The sequence below is a fragment of the Carlito syrichta genome, unplaced genomic scaffold (genome assembly GCF_000164805.1).
Source record: "Carlito syrichta isolate Samal-C Ts95f unplaced genomic scaffold, Tarsius_syrichta-2.0.1 Scaffold301837, whole genome shotgun sequence".
NCBI classification, from domain to species: Eukaryota; Metazoa; Chordata; class Mammalia; order Primates; family Tarsiidae; genus Carlito; species Carlito syrichta.
The window spans coordinates 456,859-483,007 of NW_007245933.1; the positions used below are offsets into that span (position 1 = coordinate 456,859).

The 26,149-nt window shown below is 39.5% G+C and overlaps 1 protein-coding gene across 1 annotated transcript; it reads right to left on the reverse strand.

The window, feature by feature from the left end:
• Nucleotides 1-18,491: 18,491 nt before the first annotated feature.
• Nucleotides 18,492-25,515, reverse strand: LOC103257690 (uncharacterized protein KIAA1841-like; the record flags this gene model as incomplete). Its single annotated transcript, XM_008055386.1, has 6 exons — nt 18,492-20,348; nt 21,503-21,594; nt 23,746-23,834; nt 24,225-24,298; nt 24,381-24,409; nt 25,424-25,515. Coding segments are annotated over 6 exons (413 nt in total), but the record flags the coding sequence as incomplete, so codon positions are not given.
• Nucleotides 25,516-26,149: the final 634 nt, after the last annotated feature.

The window sequence follows — 26,149 nt, forward strand, 5'->3', positions numbered from 1 at the left end:
ACCTAAAGGAACTCAAATCATTCTACAGAAGAGACCTGCACATACATGTTTATTGCAGCACTATTTGCAGTAGCAAAAACATGGAACCAACCGTGCTGCCCATCGAAAGTGGACTAGATTTTTTTTTAAAAGGTGGTACATATACACAATATAATAGTTTGCAGCCATAAAAAAGGACAAAATTATGGACTTCGCAGCAACTTGGATGGAACTAGAGTCTATAACACTCAGTGATCTATCAGAAACAAAGAACTGAGTGCCGCGTGTTCTCACTCATAAGGAGACCGTGAACATTTGTCATAATACTGTAAGAAACAGATTGCCAGTAGCAGGAAACTGCCGGGGTGGGGGGGGTCACATAACATCAATAAGGGTACCTGATTCAAACCAGGCCAAGTGAGGACCAAAGGGAGGCCCAAACTTTACCTGTATGATGACCACTTGTATACCTAATCCTGAACTGTATCCCACAACTTTAAAATAAAAAAAAAATAAATTGTACAAAAATCAGTATTTTTAACCCAACAGAAAAATAGAGCTGGGCACAGTGGCTCATGCTGTAGTCCCCACACTTTGAGAGACTGAGGCAGGAGGATAGCTGGAGTCCAGGAGTTTGAGGCTGTAGTGAGCTATGACTACACCACCGCACTCTAGCCTGGGTGACAGAATGCGACCTGGTCTCAAAAACGAAAAAGGGCTGGGCTCAGTGGCTCAGCCTGTAATTCCAGTACTTCGGGAGGCCGAGGCGAGTGGATTGCCTGAGCCCGCGATTCGAAACCAGCCCAGGCAACTTGGGGAGACCTCGTTTCTACAATAAAAATAAAAAGTTAGCCGGGTGTGGTAGTGCACGCCTGTAGTTCTGGCTACTCAGAAGGCTGAGGTGGAGGGATCACCGGAACCTAGAAGTTCAAAGCAGGGGTGGCCGTGAGCATGCCACTGCACTCCAGTCTGGGCGACCAAATGAGACTCTGACAAGACAAGACAAGACAAGACAAGAAAAATATGTGCTATAGTTGGATATTTTAAATCCTCCAAAATTCATGTTGAAATTTAATCCCTTTTAAAATGCAAGTGTTGCCAATGTGATACCAATGTGATTAAGAGGTGGGGCCTTTAAGAGGTGATTAGGCTATGAGGGCTGCTCCCTCAGTGAGATTAAGATCGTTTTTTTGGAATGGACTTGGTGGCTCAGTCTGTAATCCCAGCACTTTGGGAAGTCACGGTGAGTGGATTGCCTGAGCCTGAGGGTTTGAGACCAGCCTGGGCAACTTGGTGAGACGTAGTCTCAACAATAGATCACAAAAACTAGCCGGGTGTGGTGGTGTGCATCTGTAGTTCCAGCTACTTGGAAGGTAGAGGTGGAAGGATTACCCGAGCCCAACAGGTTGAGGCTGTGGTGGCTGTGAGCATGCCACTACACTCCAGCCTGGAGTGAGACTCCAACTTAAAAAAAAAAAAAATCTTTTTTTTTTCTTCTAAGTCTTTTAAGTCGAGGTCTCACACAACATATCAACAAAAATGAACCGGGCGTGGCAGCACGCGCCTGTAGTTCCATTTACTTGGAAGGCTGAGGCGGAAGGATCGCTGGAGCCCAGCGGGTCGAGGCTGTGGTGGCCGGGAGCAGCCACTGCACTCCAGCCTGGGCGACGGAGTGAGACTTCGACTCAAAAAAAATAAGAATAAAAAAAGTCAAACGCTATTAAGTCAGGGTGATAGGTGGTAGGTACCTGTACACCTGTTGTATTGTTCTCTGTACTCTACCATCTACTTGGAATATTTAATAATTGGAAAGAAAATACAGGCAAGCACAACTGGAAAGAAAAAACATCTATATTCTAACTCTTCTGCTCTGCTTCTGAAATGACCTCTATTAACATATTGGTATAAATCTGTCCAGCGTTCTTCCATACCTTTGTGTTCCTGCACCACCTGGATAGGAAGGGGTGGAAGGTCCTCAGTAACTGCTATAAGGGCTGTATGCAGAGTTTAGCTGGCTAGAAAACTGAACCTTGAGTTACATGTTTAGAGGTGGTAGTTTTGCCAAGTTAAAAGTATTTACTAAAAGGAGAAACATTTCATTTAAGATTTGCATTAATTTGCTCGCCGACCTTTATTTTGGGTTGTTCAGATTCTTTAAACAGTTTTCTCGTTTCGATTTTTCAGAACTACTAGAGACTTACAGAATCTTTGGAATAAATATACAAAAGCCATAAGAAAATACATTAAAAAACACATAAAAGTCTGGATCTGAAAATAGGCAATTCTGGCATTGTAGAGCATCGTAATTATTTGCCTTCTATAATTCCTTACGTATTTTAGCTACAATTTCTCTCATCAGATCTTTCCCCAATATTGTTTCCTTCTACCAACATGAATACGTGCCCTTGGTAAGGAAGGCTGAGCTTAAAGCTTAATGTAGTTTTCTTGCACTTTAGTGCCACCTTATGGTAGCATTCGTTGTCAGTCTCTGTGCTTTCCTAATTTTTTTTTTTTTTTCTTTTGCTCCTGAACACATTTCTGACTGTAGTTTACAGTGTTGGTTATTTAAAGATGATCATATCACATAGCAGCATGTCACATAGCAGCATTAACTCATCTGCACAATAGAGTCAGCTGGTGACCTTTAAAAAATACAGTTACTAGGCCCAACTTCAGAACCACCGTCAGAAAGGCATTTACACTAAATCATTGGACAAAGCTACAAGTCATTTAAAAAAAATTCAGTGCCATTACTTACTGTGAAAAGTCAGCTTTCTTCCTGGAGTATATGATTACATATAGTCATGCTATCATGTGACTACTCATGGCTAAAAATGAATACACTTGAGCTATTCCTGTAAGGATTTGTTCCTAAAGTAAAATAGTTCTGACAGTTGCCTACATATCTTTCTCTTAATTTTTTTTTTTTAATTTGGGTAAATAAAGTCGGGCTCGGTGGCTCAGCCTGTAATCCCGCGCCTTTGGGAGGTTGAGGTGAGTGGATTGCCTGAGCCCATGGGTTCGAGACCCACCTGGGCAGGCGAGACCTCATCTCTACAAGTCAAAAATTAGCCGGGCGTGGTAGCGCATGCCTGTAGTTCCAGCTACTTGGAAGGCTGAGGCGGAAGGATCGCCGGAGCCCCGCAGGTCAAGGCTGAGGTGGCCGTGAGCGGCCACTGCACTCCAGTCTGGGCGACAGAGTGAGACTCCAACTGAAAAAAGAAAGAAAGAAAAAAAAAATTGGGGTAAATATATTAACCGCAGAAAAGTGTAAAGCCTAAAATAACCAACAGATGTACACATCACTCAAAATTAAGTGAATGGGATGGGGTGGCAAACACCTGTAATCCCAGCATTTTGGGAGACTGGGGTGGGAGAATTGCTTAAGCCCAGGAGTTCAAGACTAGGCTAGACAACATAGCAAGATCTTGTCTCTACAAAAGAAATTTTTAAAAATTAGCCAGGTGTGGTGGCCAGTGCCTGTAGTCCCAGCTACTTGGGAGGCTGAGGCAGAAGGGTCACCTGGGCCCAGGCGGTCCAGGCTATGATGAGCCGTGATTGTGCCATTGCACTCCAGGCTGGGTGACAGAGTGAGTCTCTGAGACTCTGGCAAAAAACCCAAAACTAAACAAAACACTGAAGTGAACATCAACATGTTTGCTTCAGGTAATTTTTTTTTTTTGAGTCAGACTCCTACTCTGTCGCCCAGGCTGAAGTGCAGTGCTATGATCATAGCTACCACAGCCTCGACCTGCTGGGCTCAGGTGATCCTTCTGCCTGAGCCTCCCAGGTAGCTGGGGCTACAAGCACATGACACTACACATGGCTAATTTTTTGATTTATTGTAGAGACCATGTCTTGCCAAGTTGCCTGAGCCCAGGCTGGTCTCCAACTCCTGGGCTCAGGCAATCCTCTTGCTTCGGCCTCCCAAAGAGTTGGGATTACAGGTGTGAGCCACCATTCCTGGCCCTTTGGGTTATTTTTATAGGTTTGAAATAAATTTTTTTTGACTCAGAGTCTCACCATCACTCAGGCTGGAATGCAGTGGCATGCTCACAGCCACTGCAGCCTCGACCTGCTGGGCTCAGGTTATCCTTCCTCCTCAGTCTTGCTGGAACTACAGGTGTGCACCACCACTCCCAGCTAATTTTATTTATCTATTTATTGTAGAGACTAGGTCTCACCTAGTTGCCCAGGCTGGGCTCGAACCCCTGGGCTGAGGCAGTCCTCTGCCTTGGCCTCCCAAAGTGCTGCAATTACAGGCGTGAGCCACTATTCCTGGCATAAAATATTTCTAATAGAGCATAATAACGGCTAACATTTTTAGCACTTCCTATATGCCAGGCACTATTCCAAGTCCTTTCATGTGTGTATCTGCTCATTTAATACAGCAACATTGTCATCAAGAGCACACTGCCCAAGTCATTTTTTTCTGTTGTCCTTAGACAACTTGTCATCTGTGGGTCTCAGTCTCTTTGTCTATGCATGATGGTTATACACATATGCACAAACACAAGAAGAGATGAAACAAAAATTATATTAGGCTAAATTGGGAGATTATGGGTTATATGCCTATTACTCAAATGCAATTTAATGCAATATTGACTTTTTTTTTTAGTTGAAGTCTCACTCCGTCGCCCAGGCTGGAGTACAGTGGCATGCTCACAGCCACCGCAGCCTCAACTCACTGGGCTCTGGCAATCCTTCTGCCTCAGTCTTCCAAGTAGCTGGAACTACAGGAGTGTGCTACCACACCTGGCTAATTTTTGATTTATTGTAGAGACGAGGTCTTGCTAAGTTGCCTGGGCTGGCCTCGAACTCGCAGGCTCAGGCAATCCACTTGCCTCGGCCTATCAGAGTGCTGGGATTACAGGCTGAGCCACGGAGCCCAGCCCAATGTTGGCTTTTTAAAAACAGTTTTCTTGTGATATTTTACATATACCATACAATTCATCTATGAAGGGAGACACAAAAACCCTGAAATTTGCTTATGAAAAATTATGTGTTTATTCTGACACGTTTGAATTTCAGTCACCTTCAAAGTACTCTCCACCTGATGCAATACACCTATGGAGTCACTTTTTCCACACTCAAAACCGTTTTGAACTTGCCAGTGTTGATGCTTTTTAGTGCTTCTGCCGTTTTTTGTTTCACCTCTTTCACATTAGCAAAACGTTTTTCTTCGAGGACTTTTTTCTTCTGAGGAAACAAAAAAAAAGTCACTTGGGGTGAGACTGGGTGAATAGAGAGGGTGGGGCACAGGGGTAATGCCACTTTTGGTCAGAAACTGCTGAACACTCAGTGTGGTGTGGGTGGGTGTGCTCATAAATCACCCATCACGAAATGGGCCAAAGGCATTGAAAGAATCTTCAAAAAAATTCATTGAAGCTGAATGCAATCTTTCACAACAACGCTAGCTGGTACACTGATGCTGATGGGTTTCTAGAACACCTATCTAGTGGGGAAAGCCTGTATGACTAGGTGCTCGCCCTTCAAAAAATAATTCTGAGCTGGGCGCGTAGCTTAGCCTGTAATCCCAGCACTTTGGGAGGCCGAGGTGAGAGGATTGCCTGAGACTGCAGGTTTGAGACCAGCCTGGGCAACTTGGGAGACCTCGTCTCTACAATAAATCACAAAAACTAGCCAGACATGTGTCTATAGTTCCAGCTACTTGGAAGGATGAGGTGGAAGGATCGCCTAAGCCCAGCAGGTCAAGACTGTGATGGCCATGAGTGTGCCACTGCACTCCAGCCTGGGCGACAAGATGCCAACTCAAAAAAAAAAAAAATTCTGGTTTCTTTTTGGGTCCTCTCTCGTATTTAAATGGTACAACCCAATGGTCTTAAGTACCAGGATTGCCAAAAACTGTATACAGATTTTAAGAGATGTTATCCATGTATTACTTTTATGCTGATGATAACCACTTTGAGCACCTCTTGCAATTGCAGAAGTCAAATGTGGCTTGTATTCATCTTTTGTTATCGGTATATTATATATATATAAAATATTATTTTTCCTTTTTAAAAATGTGTATACATTTTTTGGGACCCCTGTATATTCTCAGAGTTGTGCAACCATCGCCACCATCAATTGTGAACATTTTCATCACCTCAGAGGGAAACTCCATAACTTTTAGCTATCCTCCCAAGTGCCCATGTCATTCTCTCCCTTCTGCCCTAATCAACCAAGAATCCACTTTCTGTCTCTATCTATGTATTTGCCTATTTTGGACATTTCATAAAAATGGAATCATATGTAACTTTTTATGACTGTCTTCTTTCACCTATCATAATGTTTTCAAGGTTCATCCATGTGTAGCATGTGTCTACTTCATTTTTTTTTTTTCGAGTCGGAGTCTCACTCTGTTGCCAGACTGGAGTGCAGTGGCATGCTCATAGCCACTGCAGCCTTGACTTGCTGGGCTCAGGCAATCCCTCCACCTCAGCCTTCCAAGTAGCTGAAACTACATGCGAGCACCACCATGTCCAGCTAGTTTTTTGATTTATTGTAGAGACAAGGTCTTACCAAGTTGCCCAGGCTGGTCTTGAGCCCGCAGGCTCCGGCAGTCCTCTTGCCTCAGCCTCCCAGAGTGCTGAGATTAGAGGTGTGAGCTACGGTGGCTGGCTTACTTCATTTTTAATCGATAAGGTGAAATTCACATAACATAATTAACTGTTTTAAAGTGTACAATTGGTCGAGTGTGGTGGCCCATGTCTGTAATCCCAGCACTCTGGGCAGCTGAGGCAGGAGGATTGTTTGAGTCCAGGAATTTGAGACCAGCCTAGGCAACATAGCGAGACCTTGTCTCTACAAAAATTTAAAAAATTAGCCGCTGAAGTGGCGTGCATCTGTAGTCCCAGCTACTTGGGAGCCCGAGGTAGAAGGATGGCCTGAGCCCAGGAAGCTGAGGCTGCAGTGAGCTACTGCACTCCAGCTTGGGCGACAGAGCAAGACCCTAACCCAAAAACATAAATGAAGTCTACAACTCAGTGGCATTTAGTACATTTACAATGTATTACAACCATCACCTCCATGAACTCCAAAACATTTTCAACACCCCAAGCAAAAACCCCACACTCTTCATTCTCCTCTCTCCGGGCCCTACCAATTTATAATCAATCGCTTGCTGTTGCTATGGATTTACCTATTCTGGATATTTAATGTAAATAGAGTCATATGACATGCGAGCTTTTGAGTCTGGCTCCTTTCAGTTAGCATGATAGTCTCAAGGTTCAGCTATGTTGTAGCATGTATTGGGACTTCATTCCTTTTTGTGACTGATTAATATTCCATTGTATGAGTATACCACATTTTGTTCACCCATTGATCAGTCAATGGACAGTTGAGTTGTTTCCACCTTTTGGCCATCGTGAGTAGTGTTGCTAGGAACACCTTTGTGTACCAGTATTTGATGGAGTACTTGTTTTCAATTCTTTTGAGTCTATACCTGAGTCATAAGGTAACTCTATGTTTAACTTTTTTGAAGAGCTACCAGATTGCTTTCCAAGGTCTCTGCACCATTCTACATTCCCATCAGCACTGTATGAGGGTTCCAATTTTTCTACATGCTGGACGACATTTGTTATTATGCAGCTTTTGGTTCTAGCCATTCTACTGGGTATGAAATGGTATCTCATTGTGTGTGTGTGTGTGTGTGTGTGTGTGTGTGAGTTGGAGTCTCACTCTGTTCTCCAGGCTGGAATATAGTGACACGTTCATGGCTACTCCATCTGCTGGATTCAGGCAATCCTTCCACCTCAGCCTTCTGAGTAGTTGGAACTACAGGTGCACAGCACCATGTCTAGCTAATTTTTTTTTTGACTTATTGTAGAGACAAGGTCTCGCCAAGTTGCCCAGGTTGGTCTCAAATCCCTGGGCTCAAGCAATCCTCTTGCTTCAGCCTCCCAAAGTGCTGGGATTACAGAGGTGTGAGCAAACATGTCTAGCTCATTGTGGTTTTGCATTTCCTTGATGGCTAATGATGAGCATCTTGTCATATACTTATCAGCCATTTGTATATCTTCTTTGAGAAAACGACTATTCCAATCCTTTACCATTTTTAAAATTGGGTTATTTGTCTTCTAAATATTGAGTTTTAAGCATTCTCTATATATTCTAAATACAAGTTCCTTTACCAAAGTTCCTTTACCAGATATATAATCTGTAAACATTTTCTGACATTCTGTCAGCTCTTCTCACTTTCTTATAATGCCCTTGAAAGCCCACATGCTTTTGATTTTAGTGTCCAATTTCTTTCTTTTTTTGTTTGTTGCTTGCGCTTTTAATCGTATTTAGAGGTCTGTTGCCAAATCCAAGGTCATGAAGATTTATCCTTATGTTTTCTTATAAAAGTTTTACAATTTTGACTCTTACATTTAGATCTTGGATTCATTTTGAGTCAATTTTTGTACATGACTGAAGTAAGGATCCAATTTGACTCATTTGCACTAGCCTATCCAGTTAACCTAGCATCATTTGTAGAAAAGACTATTTTTTCTACATTGAATGGTCTTGGCACCCTTGGTGAAATTCAGTTGCCTGTAGTTATATGGATCTATTTCTGGACTCCCACTTCTGGTCCATTCATCTGTATGTCTATCCTTATGCCAGGACTACATTGTCTTGATTACTATAGCTTTGCAGTAAGATAAGAAATTGGAAAGTATGAATCTTCGAATTTTGTTGTTTTCCAAATTGTTTTGGCTATTCTGGGTCCTTGGGTTTTCATATACATTTTAGAATCAGTTTGTTAATTTCTACTAGGAAGCCAGCTGGCCTTCCGATAGAGACTGTGGTGAGTCTGTAAATTAAGTTGAGGTGTATTGACATCTTAACAATATAAAGTATTCTGATCCATAAACATAGGATGTCTTTCTGTTTACTTAGATCTTCTTTCTTTCAATGATATTTTACTTGAATGTTTTCAGAATGTTTTCCATTTCTTTATTTAAATTTATTCTTTAGTATTTTTTTTTCTTTCTTTCTTTCTTTTTTTTGAGCTGGAATCTTACTCAGTTGCCCAGGTTGGAGTGCAGTGGCACACTCATACATTCATGGCCATCCCAATGTCAACCTGCTGGGCTCTGGCGATCCTTCCACCTTAGCCTTCCAAGTTGCCGGAAATACAGCAGCGTGCTACCATGCCTGGCTAATTTTTGATTTATTGTGGAGATGAGGTCTCGCCAACTTGCCCGGGCGGGTCGACCTCGGCTCAGTCAATTCACTTACCTCAGCCTCCCAAAGCGCGTTATTACAGGCTGAGCCACCGAGCCTGGCTCACATTTACTTCTTAATTACACATTGTAGTATGAAGTAAACGATGCCTTTCTAATGCAAATAAAGAAGGTTTATGCATATAGTAACACTGTAGCTTACTTGCACATAACTGAATGGATTTCAGCACTAAAATGACAGCTTTAAACTGGCTATAACTCAGGAGAATAAAGGCAGGTGGCATGCAGACATCTACCTCTGTTGAATTTGGCTACTTCCTTTGAGTGAGACTTTGTGTCTCTCATTTCTGAAATGGTCTTCCAAAGATGTTAGCCAATTTTTTCTGAAATCTAACCTTCAAAATCTCTTTCAATTTGTGTAACCAGGCTAGTCTTAAACTCCTGGGCTCAAGCACTCCTCCAGCCTTGGCCTCCCAAAGTGCTAGGATAATTGGCATGAGCTACCCTACCCGGCCTGAATTATTTTCTTAATTTCATTTTTGCATTTGTCATTGCTAGTCTATAGAAATAAATTAATTTTTGTATATTTGGTCTTATATTCTGAAATCTTGCTGAACCGCTATTTGTTCTAATAGTTTTGTAGTGAATTCTTAGAATTTTCTATGTACGGGATGTCATCTCTAAATAGATATAGTTTTATTTTCCAATCTAGATGCATATTATGTCATTTTTCTGGCCCAACTGCCTTGGCTAAACTTCCATTACAATAGTGAATAGGAATGTTGAGAATGGGCATCTGTCTTGCTCCTTATCGTAGTGGGAAAGCAGCTAGTTCTTTGCCATCAAGTGTAAGGTTATCTGTGGGTTTTTCATAGATACTCTTTGTTAGGTTGAGAAAGTTCCCGTTTACTCCCTTTTTGACTGTTTTTATCATGAGAGAATGTTGAGTTTTGTCAATATTATTTTTTATCTATTGAGATGATTACAAAGTTAAAATTATATTGATACCGTGTATTACATTAATTGATATTCACATACTAAATCAACTTTCTGTTCCTAGAATAAGTGCCTCGTAGTCATGGTGTATAATTATTTTTGCATGTTGCTGGATTGTTTGCTAGTATATGTTGAGGAATTTTGCATCCTTATTCATAAGAGGTATTGGTCTGTTTTTGTTTTGTGATGTCTTTGTCTAGTTTAGGTATCAGGGTAACACTGGCCTCACAGAATGGGTTGGAAAATGCTCTCTTCTAAATTTTGTAAGAGTTTGTGAAAAATTGGCATTATTATTATTTTTTTTGAGTTGGAATCTCACTCCATCACCCAGGCTGGAGTGCAATGGCCGCTCTCGGCCAGCCCAACGTTGACCTGCTCAGGGCTCAGGTGATCCTTCCATGTCAGCCTTCAAAGTAGTCAAAACTACAGGCGTGCGCTATCACGCCTGGCTAATTTTTTTATTTATTGTAGCGATGAGGTCTCGCCAAGTTGCCCAGGCTGTTCTCGAACTTGTGGGCTTAGGCAGTCCCCTCACCTTGGCCTCCTAAAATGCTGGGATTACAGGCTTGAGCCACCACACCGGGCCCATTTGTTTTTCTTTAAACACTTAACAGAATTCACCTGTGAAGCTATTTGGGCCTGGATTTTCCTTTGTGGGTAGTTTTTGTTAATTAATTAAATGTATTTGTTTATGCTGTATGTTATAGGTCTATTCATATTCTTTCTCTTTGAGTCAGTTTCAGTAGTTTGTATTTTTCTAATAATTTGTTCATTTCATCTAAGTTATTGGCACACAATTGTTCACAGTACTGCTTCATACGCTTTTGTATTTTTTATAAGGTCCCTTTTGTCATTTCTAGTTCTAGTGATTTAACTCATCTTTTTTTTTTTTTTTTTTGTCTAGTTAAAAGGTTTGTTGACAAGGCTCGGTGACTCAGCCTGTAACCCCAGCACTTTGGAAGGCCGGGGCGAGTGGATTGCCTGAGTCCGTGGGTTCGAGACCAGCCTGGGCAGCTTGGCGAGATCTCGTCTCTACAATAAATAAATAAATAAACTGACCAGGCATGGTAGTGCGTCCCTGTAGTTTCGGCTACTTGGAAGGCTGAGGCGGAAGGAGAACTGGACCCCAGCAGATCGACGCTGGGATGGTCGTGAGCATGCCACTGCACTCCAGCTTGGGTGACGGAGTGAGACTCCAACTCAAAAAAAAAAAAAGGTTTGTCAATTTTAAAAATCTTTTTAAAAACCTAGGTTTTGATTTTATTCATCTTCTCTATTGTTTTTCTTTTTTTTTTGAGTTGGAGTCTCACTCTGTCACCCAGGCTGCAGGGCAGTGGCACGCTCCCAGCCACCGCAGCCTCGACCTGCTGGGCTCCGGTGATTCTTAAATTGTGTAGTATATTTAAGGTATACAACTATAGTGGAATAAATTGGTTCATCCAACATTCTTTTTTTTTTTTTTATATAGGCATTCACAGTGATAAATTTCTCTCTAGGCACTGCTTTAGTTACGTCCTACATTTTTGGTATGCTGTCTTTCTTTTCTTTCTTTTTTTTTTTGAGTTGGAGTCTCATTCTGTCACCCAGGCTGGAGGGCAGTGGCACGCTCACGGCCACCCCAGCATCGACCTGCTGGGGTCCAGTGATCCTTCCGCCTCAGCCTTTCAAGTGGCCGGAACTACAAGCATGTGCCAACACGCTTCGTTAATTTTTTTTGGATTTATTGTAGAGATGAGGTCTCACCAAGTTGCCCAGGCTGGTCTTGAACCCCTGGGCTCAGGCAATCCTCTCGCCTCAGCCTCCCTAAGTGCTGGGATTATAGGCGCGAGCCACCGTGCCCGACCCTTGTCTTTCTTTTCCTTCCTCTCAAAGAATTTTCTAATTTCCCTTGTGATTTCTTCCTGGACCCATTAGTTGCTGAGTAAAGTGTTAACATTCACATATCTGTGGGTTTCTCAATTTCCTTGTTATTTATTTCTAATTTCTGTTGTAGTTACTGTTTATTATCATTTTAAATTCCATTGTGGATTACTGTTTATTCAATCATTTTAAATTCCATTGTGGTTGAAGAATATACTTGTTATTATTTTTATTCTTTAAATATATTGAGTCTTGTTTTATGGATTAGCATATGGTCTATTCTAGAAAATGTTCCATATGCAGTGGAGAAGAATGTATATTCTGCCTTTGTTGAGTGTTGTATAGCTGTTTATAGTGTTAAGGTTCTTTATTTCCTTGTCAGTTTTCTGATAGTACCAAAAGATTATTATTGAAGTCTCTAATCATTATTGTTGAATTGTGTATTTCTTTCATTTATATCAGTTTATACTTTATGAATTTTGATGCCCTGTTGTTAGGTTCATATATAGTTATAATTATTATATCCTCCTGATGGAGTGACTCTCTTGTCATTATAAAATGTCCCTCTTCTGTAGTAGATTGTTTTCTTTCCAAACCCATTTTGTCTGATATTAGTACTTCAGTTTTCAGCGGTTGCTGTTTTCCATGCTACATCTCTTTTCTATTCTTTTACTTTTAATTCATTTGTATCTGTGACTCTAAAGTCTGTTGACTATATATTGCATTTAGTTGAGATTTTGCTTTCTTCTCTAGTCAGTCTCTGCCTTTTATAGATAATACATGCACATTTAATATTATTATTTACATAGTTGGATTTACTTCTGCCAGTTTACCATTCGCTTTCTATATGCCTTCTGTATTTTTTGTTCCTTTAATCTTCTTTTGCTTTTTTTGCATTAAAAAAATATTTTTTGATGTAACAAGAATTTTAAAGTAATTTTTTACATGTTTTTTGAATATTTCCTCAGTGGTTGCTCTAGGGCTTACTATATACAGATTTATACTAACATAATTCCAATGAGACCACAGAGACATTACTCGTATATAGCTCCATGCCCTGTTCCCTCTTTTTGTGGTATTGTTATAAATATTATATCTGTATATGTTAGAAACCCAGGAATATGTTGTTATAATTATTACTTTAAATGCCCTTATGCCTTTTTAAAAAACTGAGAGAAGAAAACAGAGAAAATATTTATTTCTAACTTTTGTTAGCCTTTTTTTTTTGAGTTGGAGTCTTACTCTGTCACCCAGGCTGGAGTGCAGTGGCATGATCCTCACTGCAGCCTCAACTTCCTGGGCTCAGGCAGTCCACCTGCTTCAGCCTCCTGAGTAACTAAGACAATAGGTGTATGTCACCATGCCCAGCCAAATTTTTTGATTTTTTTAAATAGAGACAAGGTCTTGCTATATTGCCTAGGCAGGTCCCAAACTCCTGGGTTCAAGCAATCCTCTCACTTTGGCCTTGCAAAGTGCTGGGATTACAGGTGTGAGCCACCATGCCCAGCCACCATGCCCAGCCATATGAGCCTTCTTATCTCCTTTTTCTGGTTCTATTCATTTATTCCTGTGAATTTAAGTTACTATTGGAAGTCATTTCCTTATCCAATACAGTGGGTTACAACTCACTTCCTTTTTTTTTTTGAGTTGGAGTCTCACTCTGTCGCCCAGACTGGAGTGCAGTGGCTGCTCACGGCCACCGCAGCCTCGACCTACTGGGCTCCAGTGATCCTTCTGCCTCAGCCTTCCAAGTAGCCGGAATTACAGGCATGCGCTACCACGCCCGGCTGATTTTTTGATTTATTGTAGAGATGAGGTCTCGCTGCCCAGGCGGGTCTTGAACCCGCAGGCTCAGGCAATCCACTCACCTCAGCCTCCCAAAGGCGCGGGATTATAGGCTGAGCCACCGAGGTCGGCTACAACCCACTTCCTTTGTGCTGTAGTCAGGGTCTCACCCAGGCTGGAATGCAGCAGCATGATCATGGCTCACTGCAAACTCCAAGTCCTGGGCTTAAGCAATCCTCCCAGCTAATACTTTATATTTTTTGTAGCGATGAGATGCAGTTGGGTGGCAGCATGAAACCGACTCAAAAAAAAAAAAGGCTAATGCAACAAAAGCTATGTCTTTATTCTTTTGTCTTTATTATTTTTTAGAGACAGGGTCTCATTCTGTTGCTCAGGCTAGAGTGCAGTGGTGAAATCATAGCTCACTGTAGCCTCAAACTCCCGGGCTCAAGTGATCCTCTTACCTTAGCCTCCAGAGTACTAGGACTACAGGTATGCACCACCATGCTTGGCTATTTAAAAAATTTTTTTGTAGAGACAAGGTCTTGCTATGTTACCCAGGCTGGTCTTGAATTCCTGGCCTGAAGCAATCCTCTTGCCTCAACCTCCCAAAACACTGGGATTACAGTCATGAACAACCACACCCAGCCCATTATCCCACTGCCTTCTGTTCTCTACTACTTTGGATGAGAAGTTGGCTGTTGATCTTGTTGGGGTTCTGTTGTAAACGATAATATTTTTCTTTTGCTCCTTTAACACTTTTTCCTTGTCCTTGCCTTTCACCATTTTTTACTATAATGTGTGTTTGTGATCTCTTTGTATTTATCCTCTTGGAGTTTTTGAGTTTTTTAAAAATTAAATTTGGGAAGTTTTTAGTCACTATTTCTTTAAATCTACATTTAAAAATTTTTCTTTTTCTCCTCTCCTTTTAGAACTCCCACTACATGTATGTTGGTGAGCTTAATGGTGTCCCATATTTCTCTGAGACTCTGTACTTTTTAAAAATTATTTATTTTTTTCATTATTTTTTCTCTGGTTTATAATATTATTTTTAGACAAGGACAAAAGGTGGGAGAAATACAAGGATAGAAAATAATTAAATAAAGAATCATTGTGGTGAGCTTGTGATAGGCTCATACCTTCCTGGCATCTTCACCATAATAAAATGCTCATTATCCAAATGTTGATGTTTAGTACGCTGTTGAGAGAATGGGGTGGCTATTAGGTCAGCCTATTTAAATTTCTTTCTCACTTGAAGATGCCTAGACGTCAGAAGAATTCACCTGGGTTCATGTCTACATCCAACTAGTATATCTTTCCACAGGGCAACAGACAGACTGGTCTTGGGAACCCATGACAAGGTATTTGTGCCAAGACCTCCATCTGTTGAGGCACTAACAGGTGCGGATTGAAATGATGCCAGGCTATAGGGACAGTCCAGATCTTGGAGATACCACCTACAAATGCAAATTCCCAGAGGGGTTTTTTTTTTTTTTTCAGGTGGAGTTTCACTCTGCAGCCCTGGCTGGAGTGCAGTGGCGCACTCACAGCCAACCCAGTGTCGACCTGCTGGGCTCTGGCTATCCTTCCACCTTAGCCTTGCAAGTAGCCAGAACTATAGGCCTGCGCTACCACGCCAGGCTAATTTTTGATTTATTGTAGAGACAAGGTCTCGCCAAATTGCCTGGTCTGGTCTTGAACCCATGGGCTCAGGCAATCTACTTGCCTCAGCCTCCCAAGGTGCTGGGATTAGAGGCTGAGCCACCGAGCCCAGCAGGGAAGTTTTTTTTTATGCCAGCTGCTCCAGTCGCTCTTCTAGGCACTGGGACACAGAGATAGTCAAGAAGATCAGATCTCTGCTCTTGTGGATTTCACATTCTAGCATGGGAGACAGACTGCAAATCAACAAATGAAGCGAATTATCAGAGTAATGTCAGATAATGTACATACATAAACTATGATAACTTGGGTGGTTATTTTATATTGGGCTCACAAGAAAGTCCTCGTGTGAGGAAGTGACAGCTCAACTAAAATTATAAGCGCCTTCTAGACATAATATGAAGGAACTGAAAGGTGAGAATGAACTGATTCATTGGAGGAACAGGTAGGTTGTGACTGGAGTGTAGTAAGCAAGAGGGAAAAAGAAGTCTGAGAGGCAGCCAGGGGCTAGGCCTTGTAGGACTTTGCAAACTCAAGTTATGGAGGTTGGATTTTATTCTAGATTTGATGGGTCGCTATTTGAGTGTTAAGCAGAAGTGTGATGTGATCTGATTCACATTTAAAAATCACTATAGTTGTCTTTTGCAAGACAAATTATATAGAGGTTAGAATAAAAGCTAGGGAATTACTTATGAGGTGTTTGTAGCACTTCATGCAAAGAAGTTAGTGACTGGGGGTGGTGACTGGAGATAGAGAGAAGGAAATGGATGCGGGCTATGAGTGGGACTTGCTAATAAATTGGATGTAGGGAATGAAGAGGAAATAAGGAATAATTTCTTATTTGCCTTGTGCACATGGGTGGGCAACAGTGCCATTTACTGAACTAGAAAAGAATGGGCTTCAGGCCGGGTGCAGTGGCTCGTCTGTTGTAATCCCAGCACTTTGAGAAGTTGAGGTGAGGGGATTGCCTGAGCCCACAGGTTCGAGAAAAGCCTGGGAAGCTTGGCGAGACTTCATCTCTACAATAAATAAAAAAAATTAGCCAGGCCTGGTAGTGTGCATCTGTAGTTCTGGCTACTTGGAAGGCTGAGGTGGAAGGATCGCCTGAGCCCAGTGGATCGACACTGGGGTGGCCGTGAGCGTGCCACTGCACTCCAGCCTGGGCAACAGAGTGAGACGTGAGACTCGAGACTCCAACTCAAAAAAAAAAAAAAAAGAATGGGCTTCAATAAGCAAGGAGTTTGGTGGAGAATGGGAAGATATACCACAAGTTCTGTTTCGATAAAGGTGGAAATACCTACTGGTATTCTGAGTACTAATATTAAGCAAGCAGTTGGGTAAACCAGTTTGGAATTATAGGACGTGGAATGGGATCATTTGTTTTCAGCCAGACAGAGCCAACAGTGAGGGAGGAGGCCTCTCAGAGAGAAAGTTTCAGGCAATCCAAGGGAAAACTGTTTCAACAAGGCGTTGAAATGTGCCAACAGGCCCAGATTCCATTCCCCAGGCATGGTTTACATCACCTCTCTGAATTTTATTCTGTACCTGTAAAATGGCAATAATATCCAGTATAGGGGGTTAAAGTGAGGCTAGAGATAAGGCGTATAAAGAGGTAGCACCATCCTCAGCACATACAAGGCATTCAACAAGCAGCAACTACCAGGACCATCATCACCTCTAGTTAGGTAAGAACTGACCTTGTTCCTAGACAAATAGTAAGAGCCAAACTGGCTATATTTTCTCTAAGGAAGATACATTTTGGAAGGAGAGCTCTTTAAGATTATGCCGTAGTCTTTACTTACTGTGCTTCAGTAAGTCCCCTTGAAAACAGCATAGGTCACGATCACATATCAGGAAACAGTTTTCTGTGCCTAGCTCTTTCTACAAATGCTATTTACTCTGCTTAAATAAGGCAAGACATTTAATATGACTTTTTTTTAGAGCCTCAAATGATGCCATACAAACCATCAAAGTATTAGGTGCCTCCTTTTTGAGACACACACACACACAAAACCAGTCTTAGCAACTCGAGTTACAGGAAGAATTTCAAACTTTCAAAAAATTTAGGTTACCTTCTAAATATTAACATAACAATGAAACAATAACAGTAAACATTTATGGAAGGCTTATCATAAGCCAGAAAGTACTGTGCTGATTGTAGATCTATAAACTCATTAAATCCCCCAACAATCCTGTAAGGGTGGGAATAATATTATCCCTGTATCATCTTCCTCAGCAGATCAGCTTTAAATCAGAGAGAGAGTTAGCCTATTAGAATTGGACTGCTAGGTATCCTAGTGCCTTTTTCCTGAGAGGTATGAAATAGCGGCTCAATGAATTAGTTGAAGGTTAGTTAAAGAATTAATCCAAGGTATTGGTGATAAAAGGCATTTTCTTTTGCTTTTTATATTACAATTTGTCTTTAGCAGATGAGCATGATAGAGCTTCAGCCTCAGCTTCCACCACCTCACAATACCTGGTTGAGCATTGTGAAGAAGGGAAATAACAAACAAAATAATGAAATTGCATAGAATCAGCACTGTTACCAGATGATCTTTTCTGCAGTATTTTATCCATTAAATACATCATTACTGGCCAGGCACAGTGGCTCAAGCATGTAATTCCAGCACTCTGGGAGGCTAAGACAAGAGGATTGCCTGATTCCAGGGGTTTGAGACCAGCCTGGGCAACTTGATGAGACTTCGTCTCTACAATAAATCCAAAAATTGGCCAGGCATGGTGTTGTGCGCCTGTAGTTCCACCTACTTGGAAGGCTGACGTGGAAGGATTGCCTGAGCCCAGCAAGTTGAGGCTGCTATGGCCGTGAGTGCCACTGCATTCCAGCCTGGGCAACAGAGTGAGACTCCAACTCAACAAAACAAAACAAAACAAAACAAAAACATCTTTACCAGCATACCCTCATTTAAAACTTAAACATTTCACCTTGTAATAGAGCTAATTTTCCTTGAAAACCTGTGGAATCTAGATCCAATCTTGACTTTTTCTGAGATGAAATGATTCAGACAAAGAGACATTCCAAACAACTTTTGTAATTGATGTTTATTTTAATCAAAGAAATGTGAATTCAGAATTAACGTAAAGTAAAACCTTCAAGTATCTGGCAAAAGAAACACTATTAAGAGTGTGAGTAAAATGTTGTGGTACCAGTGCTATGAGTTACAGACAAGACATTAATAAAATAAAAAGCATATTCTGAAGAAATTCAAATTCTGATAAATTCTGGTTTGTAACAATCAATTCAGTGGTACAGTCCCCCCAGGGGAGAAGCAATTTGCCTTTTTATCATCAGTTAAAAAATCCAAAGAGCACATTTTCCTCTTCCAGTGGTGACAATTACAGCACTGTTTACATGTATAAACCCAAGCCATTTTATCAAAGAATATACTAATCTACAACAAAATTATGGTATTTAACAGAGCTTACATATAATTTACTACAAGACATTTTCTTTAGAAAATAACAACAGTATAATATTTCCACCATATCAAATAATTGAAACAAATATAAACTGGAACAAAATTTCCAAACAGAAGTTCAAAAACTTTGACAAAGCCATATAAATAGCATCATAATATCTAGCTTCATTTACCAGCTAAAACACTCACTAAAAAGAATAACTTCTGTATGTATAAACTGAGTGTAATACTTCAGCATTTCAATAGAAATTGCTATTCTGTCCTGCATTATCAAAGTTTGTTCTCTGAATAATTCAAAGAAATTTCAATTGTAAGGCAAATGAAGACTAAAACATAGAAACAGTGCATCTTAAAGTTTTTTATAGACCTACATGTAACTTCCAAACACATAATTTATTATATGCTTATGGTTTGGAACAAATTTTCCCTGAGCACTCTTTCTGCCTGGTTAGAAAAATTGAAACATGATCTATAAAATATAATTTTATTTTGATTTTTCTTGAATATATGTAATTTTTCACCCATCTAATGTATTTGGAAATTTTTTAGACATTTCTAAAGTAAACAGCAATTAAAACAGTTTTAAGGGGCTATCTGAAGAGCTACAGAAATATGGTTGGGTCTTACAGCCCTGAAAACTACAGTATGGTGGGTGTCTCATAAAAATGAAATGACTTAATATCCTAAACCTATACCAGATTTAGAATGGCACTAGTTTCACAAAGGAAAGAGGTAATAATCAGTAATTCCAGCTCAGACGACCAACAGATAAACATTGAAAACTGAAAGGAAAAAAAAATGTTGGATTAACATTGTACTTTCCATGGAATAATGCTGAAGAAAATTAACCCTTCTGCTCAGCACAGTACTGAAATACCTCATCTTGAAACTTTATTTAATGCAATCTTGAGAGCTGTTACTCCTTAATATTCATGCAGACTTAAATTAGCATCATTGGGAATTCCATCATATGAACTGCAGTTCTCAATACTATCCCAGATTTCCAGCCCTAAAAACACACTACAATCAGTGCACATGCATGGTGACACTACCAGTGTGTTCCTCTAACTTTTAAGGTCTTAAAAAAAACTTAGCTACTTAATAGTTTAGGCTCTTCTTTTTCAAACAAGTAAAGAAAATCAAATATTGGGAATCTTAACTGTGCAAATTTATAAATAATTGTTTTCTACATAGTCTAGAATCATACTAAAGAAAATCAGATTTAAGAAGTTTCATATTTACAATTCAATTTTCATAAAACCTAACTATATAGTTCTTTTAGCATTATGATTTATGTGGCTTACAAGAATAATTAGTAACTTAAAACATTTAGAAATCATCAATCTGAAGATCTTCAAAAATGATCAATTTCGGATGTCCAGGAGTGTGCCTTCTGTCTTTTTAGTTATATTTTAAGGTGCTTTATGCAGGACGTCCTTGACCAAAACGACTTTTAGACCTGGATTTTTTTAAACAGAAAAGAAGGTCAGGGTTGCTTCTAAAACAACAGGAAGTTGCTTCTCCTGGAATGAGATGTATTTTGGAATTTATTTTTTTAATTTCTGAGAGATTAATATGGTATGTATATTGTATATTATGGACCTGGAGCAGTGGCCCATAATCAAACACATCAGTGTTTTTTTTAGTGAAACAAATGAACCTTTACATTAAGCGGGGTAAATAAAAAAATATAAGCCACATCATAGCAACTCAGTTCATGTCTGAATTGTCACAAATGTATGAAAAAAACTCTTGCCTTTAGGAGCTTTTTGGATTTCAGAATTATAGGTAAGGCATTAGGATCTTTAATATTAATGTCAAATCTCAGTAATGTTAATCTCTAGCTGAAAATCTGTGATATAAAATGATATAAGACCTACCAGTTAGACAAAATGAGGAATGGTAAAGACTTCAGTGATTTATATAAAATAATAATAATCTACAAACAGTACAACAATTCTGCTACTTCACAGTAACACTATGGCTACATTTTTATCAGGAGTTGATTCAGAACAAAGTCAGTCTAAGAAACAAAAACAAACAAATAAAAAAACCCAAGAAACCCTATACTTAGCCGGGCTCGGTGGCTCAGCCTGTAATCCCGCACCTTTGGGAGGCTGAGGTGAGTGGACTGCCTGAGCCCGCGGGTTCGAGACCTGCCTGGGCAGCGAGACCTCATCTCTACAATAAATACAAAATTAGCCGGGCGTGGTAGCGCATGCCTGTAATTCCAGCTACTCGGAAGGCTGAGGTGGAACGATCGCTGGATCCCTTTTAGTCTAGGCTGCTCTGGTTGAAACTGGCCACTGCATCCAATCTGGGTGACACAGTGAGACTCCAACTCAAAAAAAAAAAAAAAAGAAAACAAACAAACAAAAACAAAACCCTATACTTTCATTAGATGTTTGTGCTCATGATCTTTTAAAATCTTAACTTGTAAGTTAAGATCTGGTTCTGTTTAATGCCTTGATAATCTAATCCTTATAAACAAAACATAAAACTAGACTCAATTATATGCTTCTTGTATTCATATGATTTACCAAAAAACAAAAAACAAAAAAAATCTCACTTCAAAGCCAGTGTGTCATTCTGATTTAGTATATACTGACTTACCTTGTGTTCTTCTCTGAGCTGCTTTGCCGTGCACTAGCTGGCACTGAGGCCTTGATTTGTGCTTCAAGCCTGGAATAAATACCTCCTGCAAACTGCAAAATAAAGAAGCAAAATTAAGTTATCTTCATGGAATCAATAGGAACTCTGACTTATTAAAATGGGATTACTTTTTAATTAATTACTATATTTATATTTATTTATTTTTAAGTTAGGGATCTCACTCTGTTGCCCAGACTGGAGTACAGTGCCACTATCATGGCTCACTGCAGCCTCAACCTCCTGGGCTCAAGTGATCCTTCCATCTTAGCCTCCTGAGTAGCTGGGACTACAGGTGCACATCACCACACCAGCTAATTTTTTGATTTCTGTAGAGATGAAGTCTTGCTATATTGCTCAGGCTGGTCTCAAACTCCTGGGCTCAGGTGATCCTCCTACCTCGGCCTCCCAAAGTGCATGGCTTACATGTGTTAGCCACCAAGCCCAGCTTACTTTTTAATTTAGAAGTCTTTTTTATTTTTAGTTTTGGAGTTAGAGTCTCACTCCTTTGCCCACGCTGAAGTGTAGTGGCACACTTATGCTATTGCAGCCTCAACCTGCTGGGCTCAGGTGATCCTTCCACCTCAGCCTTCCAAGTAGGTGGATCTACAGGCGCATGCTACCACCAGAAATTCTTGATTTTTTGTAGAGATGAAGGCTTGCCAAGCTGCCCAGACTGGCCTTGAACCCCTTGCCTCAGGCAAGCCTCTTGACTCAGCCTCCCAAAGTGCTGAGAATACAGGTGTGAGCCATTGTTTCCAGCCAGAAGTAATTTTGATTTTTAAAATCCAGTCTTTTTGAGGTATAATTTACACAGAGTAAAATTTACCAATTTAGTGTACAGTTCCAGGTCTTGATAAATGCCCATAGTTATGAATTCATTGTTACAATGAAGACATAGAATAGTACTACCAGAAAATTCCCTCGTGCCCCTCTTAAGTCAATCCATCTACCACTACCAATTCCTGGCAACCACTGCTCTGTTTTCTATCTCTATAGTTTTGCATTTTCAGAACATTATATAACAGGAATCTTATGGTGTACAGCCATTTAAATCTGGCTTCTTTCACTTGGTGTAATGTATAGGGCTTTCATCCATGCTGATGCATAGATCAGGAGTTTGATCTTTATTATATGTAGAGTTTATCCATTTACCAGGTAAACGACATAATTTGGGGTGCTTCGAGTTTTTAGCAATTGTGAATAAAGTTACTATAAAAACATGTTAATCGATCTGTATGGTGAGTGAATGATTATAACAAACTGTCAAATATTTTCCAAAGTGGTCATTCCTTTTTGCATTCCTACTAGCCATATACGAGAGCTCTAGTTGCTCCATAACCTTATGGCACTTGGTAAGTGGTGATTTTTAAAAAAATGTTGGATGTTCTAGTTGGTATATAGTGGTATCTCATTGCGGTTTTAATTTACAATTCTCTAATGACTAATGATGTATCTTTTGGTGTGTTTATTTGACATGTGAATCCCTTCTCTCATGGTGTCTGGTTAATTTTTTTGCTCATTATTATAGTTTATGACTTATCTTTTCATTCTTTTATGGTGTTTTTTGAAAAGAACTTTTAAATTTTGATGAAGCCCATATGCTTTCATTTATGGATCAAACTTTTGGTGTTGTAGCTAAGAAATATTTGCCTTACTTATGGTCACAAAGATTTTCTCCTATGTTCTCTTTTAGAAATTTTATAGAGGAGTAAACTTTTAAATAAAACAGGGTGAGAGTTATGATACATACACAGTACCATTACTAATACTAATGATCTTACATAATGTTATGACTAATATGCAAGAATATAGCTATTTCTAGTCTTCATCTTCAGCAAGATAACATCTAACATCTTATCTTTGGGATGACATCTAAGCACCACATGCAGAGTTAATCAAAAGCAGCACTTTCGGATCACCAGCTGGATAGTCACAATTGGTCAACAGTGTACAACTAGCCTACTCTTGGAGTGATATCACACTTTTAGCATGATGTATGTTATCATGTGTGATACAGAGGACCTATGGGCCATGGATAAGAGGTGATGGAAAACCTTTACGTGAATGAACCGGTCAACTGGTATAGAATATCAAAATATCTAAATTACTCCTTTAAAATTCTGCCTAAAACTTCCTTCATGTTGAAAGTAACAGTAGGATGGCATATCTTATGCAAGTGCAGTACACTAGTACACAATTCTTACTTCTTTTGCTTCCTTTGATTTGACTCGGTCCAGATCTCCCAATCTCATTTTTATTAGATGTCCTGTGATTTCAGACATTCGCCGCTGATCTGAAGGTAAAAACAGTAAATTTTACTTTTCGTGATGATGATTTATAACTTGTTATTTCTTCAAAAAGACTATAATCACCAAGGGTTTATGAAAATATCTTGATATCATTTTATAGACACAAACATCTATGTATCAGTGAAGAATTTAAGTTAGTAAGTGGCAAAATGACTTGTATGTGGATAATTGGGTTGCTTTTTCTGTCATCTTTAGAGTAAAAGTAAAGGGCAAAAGTCAATCTGACAGATCTCAAAACTACAGATGCACAAAGTGATACATTATTAACTAGAGACTGTCTAGTAATGAAATTCAGCAGAATTCATAAAGTAAAAGGCACTTTAATCATTGTTATTTATATCCAATTTGTACATTTCCCAAATAATGAAACTTACCATCTTCTCTTTGTGCATCCTGGTTGAATCTCAAGGATCTTGTGGCATCCCATTTATTCTTCTGCATACTCACGCTATTAAAAAAAATTGAACAAAAATCAGCACTGATGCTGCTTTGAGTGTGGACATCCGATTGGATTAAGGAGCAATACTCACACGAAAGGAGACACATCTCTAGAGGCTGACTAAAAAAAAGTAGACAATATTAAGGCCCAATTAGAACATATTTACTGATTAGTGTTATAGTTAATAATAAAAAGCATTCACATTTATTGAGTACAAGACATTGTACCAAGAGCATTACAAGTGTTATTTCCTTTAAACCTTGCCACAATCATGTGAGACAGGCACTCCTATTATCTCCATAATAAAACAGGTTCAAAGAAGTTAGAAATTTCTCTAAAGAGGCACAAACCTAGAATTTGAACCCAGCCTCATCTATTGACCTTAGAAAGCCAGATTATGCAAACTTTTAGAATTAACCCATTTGTGTGCCTGTGGTACTTAACATGACGATGAATGTACACCTTGTCCAGTGTTAACTGTATGGATCTTATCTCAACCCCCAACCTTTCAAACATTTTTGAAATTCATGGTTTCTCTTTTAGTTGTCTGTGGTTATTACTGTCTTCTTATTCCTACCTAGATTTTTACTCCTTCCTTCAAAGTCATGGGGAAATAAGAATCATCTTAAAAGGTCATAAAATGTAATTAATTTTTAATTTTAAAATTCTATTTATATTTTTAAAATAAGTAATATTATTCAAATTCAAAAGGTACAAACAGCACATAAAATAAAAAGCCTCTCACCTCTGTCTCCCACACATTCAGTTTTCTTCTTTACAGGCCACCAATCTTATCACTTTCTTATGAAGTTTTCCAGAGTTATTTTATGCACATACAATGAAGTTCATACATACATGTTTTTCTATCTATTTTACACAAATGGTAGTACACTATGCCACTATATACACTGTTCTTTCTGCATCTTCCCTTTTTCATTTGTCAGTGTATCTTAGATATCTTTAATCTCAGTCTATAAAGAACTGCTTCATTCATTTTTACAGTGCTAGTGTAAAATCCACTGTGTATTCATTACTCTTCTTTTTTGGATTTTTCTTGGCTATACTTGCTTATTTTTCCATATGAAAATAATAATAATAATAAAATTAGGATTATAATAGATAATTTAGAGTTACCTTCTCCAATACTTTTTCCTTCTTCTGAACACAGGGTGAAGACATCTGCTTTTTTGGTTGTTTAGTGAACTTCTTTGGCTTCTCCTTTTTCCCTGAGAATGAGAGGACAATGTTATAAGCTTATACGCCTCCAATGCACTTCCTACTTCTAAACAATAAAACCATTAAAAAATGTTTTAAGAAAACTAACAGCCAGGCACAGTGGCTCACGCCTGTAATCCCAGCACTTCGGGAGGTGGAGGCGAGAGGATTGCCTGAATCCAGGGGTTCAAAACCAGGCTGGGCAACTTGGTGAGACCTCATCTCTACAATAAGTAAAAAAAAAAAGAAAAAAATTAGCCAGGTGTGGTGGCGTGTGCCTGCGGTTCCAGCTACTTGGAAGGCTAAGGTGGAAGGATGGCCTGAGCCCAGCAAGCCAATGCTGTCGTGGCCATGAGCATGCCAGTGCACTCCAGCCTGGGTGACAGAGTGAGACTCAGACTCAAAAAAAAAAAAAAAAAAGAAAGAAAGAAAAGAAAACTAACAATTAATTTCCAGATAAAAAGTAAATATATAGCGAAATAAAGCTGAAATTGCTTTACTCGGGTTCATTTTAACCACTTTTTTTCTTTCTACCTGGTGAAAACTTTTCAGGGGAAAAGTGAGGGCAATGAATTCAAAGTATCGATAAAATCAAATATAGAAAATTACACATTTACTTTTCTGAATCTAATTTGATAGTGGAGT